General features: G+C 33.1%; 3 protein-coding genes across 6 annotated transcripts in view; 1 reads left to right on the plus strand and 2 right to left on the minus strand.

The window, feature by feature from the left end:
* The window catches only part of LOC126853206 (uncharacterized), an 8,536-nt gene extending 3,375 nt beyond the window's left edge, over positions 1-5,161 (minus strand). The window contains exons 1-4 of one of the 4 annotated variants that reach the window (XM_050598777.1): positions 4,821-5,161; positions 3,812-3,940; positions 1,235-3,223; positions 879-1,044 (exon numbers count right to left, since the gene is read on the minus strand). In XM_050598777.1, coding sequence (XP_050454734.1) covers positions 879-1,044; positions 1,235-3,223; positions 3,812-3,940; positions 4,821-4,886 — 2,350 coding nt within the window. In that variant the 5' untranslated portion in view covers positions 4,887-5,161. Of the gene's footprint in view, positions 1-878; positions 1,045-1,234; positions 3,224-3,811; positions 3,941-4,416; positions 4,668-4,820 lie in introns of those variants that run through there. The other 3 variants (XM_050598780.1, XM_050598779.1, XM_050598778.1) reach the window with 3 other exon arrangements.
* A 1,031-nt stretch (positions 5,162-6,192) lies between these two features.
* On the minus strand, positions 6,193-7,629 carry LOC126853231 (probable oligoribonuclease). Its single transcript, XM_050598825.1, has 5 exons — positions 7,489-7,629; positions 7,015-7,082; positions 6,780-6,941; positions 6,469-6,689; positions 6,193-6,339 (listed from the first exon to the last, which is right to left on the minus strand). Exons 1-5 carry the CDS (start codon positions 7,559-7,561, stop codon positions 6,210-6,212), a joined length of 654 nt encoding a protein of 217 aa, XP_050454782.1. The 5' UTR covers positions 7,562-7,629; the 3' UTR covers positions 6,193-6,209.
* An 835-nt stretch (positions 7,630-8,464) lies between these two features.
* The window catches only part of LOC126853069 (CCR4-NOT transcription complex subunit 10), a 7,498-nt gene continuing 5,962 nt past the window's right edge, over positions 8,465-10,000 (plus strand). Inside the window, 2 exon segments of the mRNA XM_050598469.1 lie at positions 8,465-9,196; positions 9,512-9,840. Coding sequence (XP_050454426.1) covers positions 8,800-9,196; positions 9,512-9,840 — 726 coding nt within the window. The 5' untranslated portion in view covers positions 8,465-8,799.

Raw genomic sequence — 10,000 nt, forward strand, 5'->3', positions numbered from 1 at the left:
ATTGAGTTTTGAAAAGATCTCAAGAGGGATTATAAGAATATACAATAAAAAATAAAAATTTCTATTAAAAAAAATAAAGTTGTTCTTAAGTCTTAAAATAACCTTGAAAACCGTCATCTACAAATATTCTTATAACATCAATTTATGTCTCCTTTGAAATACTGCAACTTTTATTTGAAACATTTATTTTTAGAAACAATATTTTTGAAGATAAAAATTTGCCACACTCTATTTTTTCCACCTTATAAAAATATTGCAAGAAAAAATTATTTACGATAAAAAAATTATTACAATGCGTAAGAATATTCTAGCGGTGAAACGCTCACGAACATTATCAAGCGCACTGCTCACTGCGCCTGGCTAAAAGTCGACGTTGATTGGTCCGACTTTACCCAATAATAATTCATTTATTAAGCGTTATAAAAAAAAATTAGAACTTTTCAATTCAGTTTTTGGCAAGGAATAACGCTGTGTACTTAGTGGGCGGTCTTTATGTGTCACTCTTTATAATGAAATAAATGAGTTAAATTGCCGAATAATTAAAATGATTTTATTAATTAATATTGATACTAATGGCAGGCCCGATTTTGTTATATGTGGTATAGCATTTGTTTTCTCCTTAATTGTATAACATTATGGTGTACATATTTCTGCAAAATTGCTCTACTTTCAAAATTAAAAAAGAAGAAAAAAAAAGTTGTTAGTTTTTTTCACAAAAAACTCTAAACTTCTCTCATACAAACACACAGAAAATGAACAAATTATTCGCAAATAATTCATTTTCCCCAATCAATCAAATCAACACAATAGCATTTCAGCTTTTTTTCCGCATATGTTATTATTAAAGATATTTATAAAAACTGTGCATTAACACTCACCATTGTCATTATATGCTAAGATACAATGTGGGTTCTCCTTCTGCCGTTTGATAGCATTCGCAATCTCTTGCTTACGACATTCTTGAACATACTTGATAGCTTCCAGCCAATATTCCATAGCTTTGTGTACGCGTTGGTTCATGGTGGTCCCTCGTAAGCGTTCCATCTGTTTCACAAAATTGAAAAGTGATATATGCACTGTGTGTAAGAGTTGTATTACATAAGATAAAAATTATATCATGTACATGTAAACAATGTAATATAAACTTATTGCAAACTTATTTTTAATTTTTGCAATACTCTAAATAGAGAGGGAAAAAAAAAACTGTTTCCTTTTTATCTCATTGTTTACTTACTTTTGCTATCAACGTAATAACACGGGCGTGTTCTCTCAAATAATCAATTATCAAGCGATCCACTCTTGATGGATTTCCTTGAAGTCGTGGGATAGGTATGTTATTCGCACTGGTTACTCGTTTCCCAGGAAAATGCGCGGCCAATCCAGCCTCGCATTTCTTGCGCTCCTTCTCCAATTGCTTAAATTGTTCGTATGTTTGTTCGAGATTAAAATGCAATATACTCGAAGGACCTGTCTTTCTAGCTACACCATTCCCATTTCTAAGACTCAGATTGCCTCCGTAAAGAGCGGAAAATAGTCGCGGTACAGGGTGAACCGGAACAGAAACCGGCATCGCTGATGGAAATGATCTCACGCTATTTGTACCTGATATCATTCCTGAATTAAAAATTATATCAGGAGGCGGGATTCCAGCTGGAATGCTCTGTATTTTCGATATATGGTGTCGTTGTTTCAAAATATGATTGGACAAGGCATCCTTGTCCAGTGCAGATCTCGTAATACGATCGGTCAAATGACTTCCCGAAGGAAAGGATATTTCCTTAGTCATGTCAAATCCATCCAATTTGTATACATTATTGAGTTTAGGCTGCTTCGGGTCGTTGTGATAAAATGTGGAATTTTGTTGCAATATTTTCAAAGTGTCGCCACTGTTGGCAGTGTACTGTTGATAACTATGACAACCATACTTGGCAATAGGCTGATATAAGTTACGTGAACTTAGATTCTTTGGAAATCCTATCGGTGAGTATGTTTTGGTTTCAATAAACTTTGATTTTGGATTAATCATCTTCAGTAAGCCATTATCAATTCTACAATCACTAGGGAGACAAATGTTCTCATTTGTGTCTAAATTACTCGCCGAAGATGCGATAAAGCTATTTGTACAGGGAGGATAATAATTGATCAAGTTTTTGTAATCTTGGTCCACAGCTTGATCCGCTAATTTGTAACTATGAGTTTGCGACTGCTGCAAGAACTGAATCTGCTCGTTAGGTATACTAACACTCGTCATATTTAATCTAGCGGTATCATTCCTAGCAAAGTCGCCGCTACCATTACCTTGTATACCGCTTCCGAAACAAGTGTGTAAAGTTGTATCAGCCGGTGAGAAATGTTGTAACGGCGAGATCGATAAGAAATTAGAATCAGTGCTTAGATCAGTCATCGCCGTGTTGGGCCTATATCCGGAACCAATGTTATTGGTAACATTGTATATATCGTGCATATTTACTACAGTATTACCATACGAGTTCAGTGATGCACTTTGTCTCGTACTGTTTCGATATTCTAGCTCGTTGATGGGAACGGAATTTGGTGAATCTAGGGTCAAACTTAACGCGGTCATGTTAAAATTAAGATCAGGTTTAACGCAACTTGAAATTCTCGAATAATTTCCAATCAATTCGCTTCTGCAGCCCATTGAGGAAGTTAATAACGATTCCGTCCAGTTATTAGATTGTTTGCCGTAATTCGGTCCATTTGTAGTTGCTGGTAAATCATTGCACGATGGCATGTTGGTTCCACTCGTGTATATACTTCCATCATTTGAATGTATACCGTGAGATCGAGGATCAGACAAATACGTATTCGATGTAATTTCATTGCTACATGCATTGTTCCCCTCTGCTATAGTCTGCTCTATGCATGCACTGAGATTCAATGTTTTTAAGTTGTTACAAAGATTATTAGGCGATTGATGATATTCATTCTTTGTATTATTGTAAATATTGTTTGTAAACTTGCTACATGGATAACCAACACCTAAATGATCTATATAATCTGTCAAATAAGTGTCTGAAGTATCTCCAATTTGATTAGAGCAAGAATTGGTAAACTCTGCTCGGTAATGCGTATTTCCGCTGTTGTAGCTATCGCGACAAGTATCAATGGTAATGGAATCTTCGTCGAGAATTTTTGATACTAAGTCGTTAACCATTGGATTATTCAAGTCTTGACTCGAGTCGTCGTCTTCGAAATTATTCATCTAAAATAAAGACAAATTGCAACAAGTCTATTAAATGGTTGATGACAAATTGAAAATTTATTACAATATTATTATGCATTGTGTGCACACACACACACACACACACACACACACACACACACACACACACACACACACACACACACACACACACACACACACACACACACACACATATGTGTGTGTGTGTGTGTAAACAAAAAAGGTGTCCACTTTAAGGATAGATAGTACGCATCAAAATAATCCTCTACCAAGTTATGGGCATTATAACTTTTGAATTTAAATTCATTGTTAAATGAATAATACAAACAATGAATACATCACTTTGAACATCTTTAATTTTTGTATTTGTTTTGACAACTTAAAATGTATTCTTTTCATTAATGAGTCAAATTTTTTTAAGCTTAAAAGTTGTTATAAGTAATGCTCATAAGTCGATAGAAAATTATTCGCGGACCTATGTTGATAGAAACTTTTTTCATCATTTTGATGCATACCATCTACTTTTAAAGTAGAGGACCCTTTTTGTTACACCTTGTATATACAAAAATTGTTATGACGCACAAACAAAAATTTCATATTACTTACATTTCTTTTTGCATCACAATCCGTTAGGTCATAGTTCCAATGATTATACTCCACACTATGTATGCCCCTAGAGTAAATTTTTCGTGGTACTTCCAACATATTGACACTGTGTTCGGTCTCGTTATTTTTCTATGTACAAAAACAATTATCGATATAAAATTTTAGATAAGTTTGTACATATATTTGATAAAATGTACGATACGCGGTAACTTTTAATAGGGAGATGTTTGTCATGATTAATGAATAACAAGAATTTCATTCATGTAGAAATTCCGTAACATTTTGAATATTGTATTTATCTGATTAATTTGAAAAAGCATAAAATATAAAATGTGTATGGAGAATCTGTCGAATGATTTTAAAGGATCCAAACAGCGAAACAAAAAGTTTAGCATACACGAAAATATTATGCCAGACCAAGTGATTAGCACGTAATGATTGATAAAGTAAGAAAAATCTTGAGAAGAAAAATCGAACAAGGAATAAAAACTATCAACATAGCGATCATGTCACATGATCGTGGCTGTACCGGACAGTACGGGACAGAGATTCAATCTAATAACATCTATACGCGAATAATCATTGTATATTACTATGTATATTACTATCGTTACGATCGGGGCAAGTAATGGTAAAAATGTGGGAGATGATATCGTCACCATTTGCACTCTCGCGAACAAAACGCATAAAACATGCGAGAAATTATCACTTTCACGTTTGATAGCCGCTTCAAACAATTGCAGATCGCACTATTTTTCCTTCTTTCTCTTTAGGTATGATATACGGTATCAGAAATGAGTTCGTTTCTTCCAATTGCAATTTCTCTTCTTTTTTTTTCTCTCGGGCACGCCGCGCGCACACACACACACACACACACACACGTGTGTATGCGTGTGATGTGTGTATAGAGAGAGAGAGAGAGAGAGAGAGAGAGAGAGAGAGAGAGAGAGAGAAGAGAGAGAAAACGAGCGAGCGAGAAGAAAAAGAGAGAAAAAGGATATTTACTCACCTTATCAGTTGCGAAAGCATTGTTGCCGATAATCGCTGTCAAATTATGCACCTCAGACAGAGCCATCCGTTAAAAAAAATGTTTGGCAATAATCACTATCACGGATACTACTCCATTACTACTCGCCATCACTTTTTCAGTCTTGCACTCTTGCACAGTAACCAATTGCGACAATTCCAATTAGTCCTAATTATAATTTCAACCAGTCCCGACCGCCTCCATCGACGACAGTCATTTGAATGTATATCTTATCTGCACTTTCTTACATTTACTTACACTTACATTATACACCCACCTCGATGCACGCCAACACCGCACTGACCTACCACATGAATCTCGAACTCGAACTGCGACAAACATATAGATTGGCGTCATAGTGTGTTTAAGATAGTTTTTTCATTTCGTAGATACCTAACCTAAACTTCTAATTTATCTATTGTCGTTTTCGAATGTAGCAGGTTTAATCGCTCTGATTAATGACATCATTGCATTGTCTCTGCCAATCAAAGACTTGGATTCATAGTAAAATGTAGTGATTAATATGAGTTGGATTAACCCGTCCATTCGAAAACGCCATATGTATATATCTACAAATCTACATACAAACTATATAAAAACTTTCCTCTACATCATAAATACAATATGAATAGATGTACACAGTATGCCGATAGTTGTTATTGTTGCTAAAAAGCCATGATATATAAAAAACGTAAGCAGTAAGTGATATTTTTCAATTGCTTTACTACTTATGGTCTTCTATATAGCTGAAACATATATGTAATACTACTATATTGCTAGTCAAAGTTCAACGCGGGCGAAAACATTATAGTACAGACATATATTAACCTCTCGCTTTCACAATTCGCATACTTGACGTAATGCGCGTGCGTTGACATACGTAGAAGCCACATATGTATTACTATTGGCTCAACGAAATTCGCGCATGCTCATTGCGTCAAGTACACAAATTGTAGAAGCGAGAGAATGATATACGTCTGCACAGTAAAGCGGGGAACACACACTTTTGCATAAGCGCATAGTCATAAGCATAAAGAAATTGATTGGTCCACAAACATATGCCTAACGAAATGAACCAATCAATTTCCTTATACTTATGGCTATGCGCTTATGCAAAAGTGTGTGTTCCTCGTTTAACCCGTAATATGGTAAGTGTAATATGATCTTCAGGGCGTATTACACTATGGTCGATATTCATAGTCCGTTCCTAAGATCATCTTAAGTCCAGTTTTCAGTCGACTTAATAAAATAGCCACAGCATCTTAAGATCATACTTGAGATGATGTTATTTATATATATATGCTTTCTAAAAAAAATCGATAGGTATTTTTATTTCATTAGCATTATTTCGATAGCATATTTATTTCATCTTTAATTCTTTACTACAAACAAATGTTCTCTATAATAATAAAGTTCGTTCAAACTGTCTTCTATATCAATGGCAGCTCTGTGACAATATCGTTTTTTTGGAACTGTTTTATCTATGCTTGGTTGCCATCTTCTAAAAAAAAAAAAATAAATCTTATATTTACCAATTTAAAACAAAGATTCTATACATACACGAGTCTTTACTTTATGAAATATAAGTTGCTATACAAATATAAATAAAGTAATCAATTGATTCTTGTACCTAACCAACTCTTTGATCGTACTGACATCGATAATTCTGTAATGTAAATAATCATCTATCAATGGCATATATTTTCTGAGGAATATACGATCCATGTAAATTGAATTTCCAGCTAATGGACACATTCCTTTTGGCACATGGCTCTCCAAATATTGCAGGATTTTTTGTTGAGCTTCCTCCAATGTAATTTTACTTGAACGACAATCTTCGATTAAGCCAGTCTAAATTTGATTTTAATAACATTTTAACGAATAATTAATTAAGCATTACACTACGAAAAATACGTTACCGTTCGAAAAAGATAAAATTGCCTTTTTATGTTGTATTTTGCACCAATTGGACATGTTTTTTAAAATTTCATCGGACTGATGTATAATAATGTTTAAGCAATCACTCGCAGGCCTTAACTGTTCATCAGTTATTAAACATGCGACTTCTAAAATATGACATTTTTCTACTTCTAAGCCTGTCATCTGGAAGATTTGGTCCTTTTCAACTCCTTCCATTAGTTTTTACTTATTAGATAAATTTATAATAATTTTGTACCTCCATGTCAAGCCAGACAATGTGCTTTTCATTTTTATCCTTTTCCATTGATGCTGAGATTGCATGATCTATCCAAAATTGAATAACTCTCTTTAGTATTTTTTATAAATTCCAAATATAAATGTTAAATAAAGATAATAGTTATACAAGACATTTAGTCCCGTGATGTTTCGTTATTGAAATATATATTTGGTATACACATAAATATAAATATAAATATAAATATAAATATATATATATATATATATATATATATATATATATATATATATATATATATATTTAAATACACACACATACATACATACATACATACATACATACATACACACACTGGAGTAAAAGAAGCCAAAAATCACGGGACTCAGTATCTTGTACACTTATCATTTATATGATACGTGTGTGTATTTGTATATATAATATATATACATATACATATTTTTTTTCTACTACATATTTATACTGCACATTTACCGTTACTTAAATAACATCGAGTACCGCGATACATATACTTTGAGAAATATCTAACAACCTGCGTAAAAATCATGCTTGTTAGCTTGTTTGCTTTAGCTGCAGTATATCCAGACTGCGTTCCGTAATTCACTGTTAGTACTGAAAATCTACAGTTTGCGTCACGTGCACTGTAGATTTTTAGTACTGGCTGACTGGCAGTGAATTACGGAACGCAGCCCCAGTCAATTGCTGCCAATCATATAAAGGCCATTGCACGTTAAAAAATTTTAGTCATAAGCGGGGAGCACACACTTTTGCATAAGCGCATAACAATAAGCATAAGGAAATTGATTGGTTCATTTTCTTATGCATACATTTGTGGACCAATCAATTTCTTTATGTTTATGGTTATGCGCTTATGCAAAAGTGTGTGCTCCCCGCTATAATCGTAAAGCCGTAAGTAAATCAACCAATCACAGTTAAAACATTCTTATTATGTTTAGAATGTTTGATTGTGATTGGTCAATTTTCTTACGGCCTATGATTACGCGATATGCGTAGTCTCTCGCAAACAAATTCAAGAATTGTGCTCCAAATCTGTTAAGCGGGGAGCACACTTTTGCATAAGCGCATAACCATAAACATAAGGAAATTGATTGGTCCACAAATGTATGCATAAGAAAATGATCCAATCAATTTCCTTATGCTTATAGTTATGCGCTTATGCAAAAGTGTGTGCTCCCCGCTTTAGCGTCAAAATCATATCATATCGTTAAAATTAGTCATATCATTAAAATTGACGCTATATTGTGAAAAACGCATGAAAAGAATCAATTTATAGCGTCAATACTGGCCAACAGTACGGCTTGACGCTTGACGCTGAAGTTGAAAAAATTCAACTTCTTTCTTCTTGATGCTAGCGCGGCTAGCGTCGAGTCGAAGTCACGTGACCACATGCAACGCTGCACATGAAACGAGCGTCTCATGAATTTACACCTTAACGTATAAACGTAATCAGAGATATACGAAGGTTTCGAACAGAAAACAGAACACGATTTAAAAAAATGTAACAGTATTTATGCGCGTCCTGTTTAAATATTGTATATTATAATATATTGTTTACATTTGATAATAATTTAAATTTATATTACATGTGTAAGAAATAAATTGGACAATCTAATTAAAGAGACGAGCAAGAAATGAGACACTTGCTGATATATATATATATATAGATATATATAGGCATATACATACAACATTTGTGAATTATAGACAGTTCTCTTTATAAAAATCTACAATTTTACGCACATATTCAAGAACAATTATATCATCATGAATGAAACTTTAGAAGTACAAAATAAAGATTCTGTCATTAGTGAGCAAGAACGCGATTTAGCACAAAATGCACTGTCAGAATTTCAAAAAGGCTCTTATGTATTATGCTTATCATACTTGAATAAGTTAGAAAGCCTCCGCCCTATGGATCTCAAAGTTACGCATAACAAAGTTGTGGTAGAATATTATAAAAGTGACTTGAAAAAGACTGAATTGATGCGAAAAAGTTTAATTGCCATATGTGGCCAAATATCAGCAGATTTCAGCGAGGCCATAGATGATGTTGAGAAGTGTGTTATGAGATATAATCAAGCTGTTTTGTTGTATCATACTAAGCAATATAATGCTGCACTTCAAATCATGGCTAGGCTATTTGCCTTTATCGAACCAATGGGTACGTATTGATAATCTTTTTGAATAGAATTTAGATGTTGTGAAGTTGCTGATAACTGATCATATCTTATTTAATAGAGTATATAAAAAAAAAGTTAAGTATTTATGATAAAGGGGAAATGATGACAAATTATTTGATCCAAAAAACAAAACACGAGTTTTTTGCTTTATTGAGAATAGCTGGTCCTTTGCAGTTTGAATATTTTACTTAAAAGCTAATGCATACGTACATGTTATATAGGTTTTGCAGTATATACATATATATACACATGTATATATACATATGTATACATATTTTCTTTCTTTATAATTATAGAAGAAACTTTAGCAAATAAAGTTTGTCTGCTATTGATCGAGTTATATATAATAATGGAGCAACCAGATGCAGCTCTCTCAATATTAAATTATGTGGAAAGTCAATATGTATCTATCGACAGTTGTAAAATATCATCCGTTGACAAGGATGGAGTAATCAAATCTAAAATAAAAGAGCAAAAAGAACAAAAGAAAGATATCAATGATACTGTGACAGATGCATTCAAGATTAAGCTCTTAAAATGTAAAGCAAGAATATATCTTTTAACTCATCAATTAAAACTTTGCAAAAAAGAGTGGAAGACGATAGTTTCACTGGGCACATTAGCGGTAACATCATTATTTATCATAATAAAACACATATTGACACATTAACAATTATTGATAGATTCTTTGAAAAATTTTATATAACAGATTTCATTTACACAGATTTTATATTGATTCGACGGTTTAATAAATGGTATTGTATATTGCAACTTTTGTCAAAAGA

Source organism: Cataglyphis hispanica, chromosome 11, assembly GCF_021464435.1.
Source record: "Cataglyphis hispanica isolate Lineage 1 chromosome 11, ULB_Chis1_1.0, whole genome shotgun sequence".
Taxonomy (NCBI): Eukaryota; Metazoa; Arthropoda; class Insecta; order Hymenoptera; family Formicidae; genus Cataglyphis; species Cataglyphis hispanica.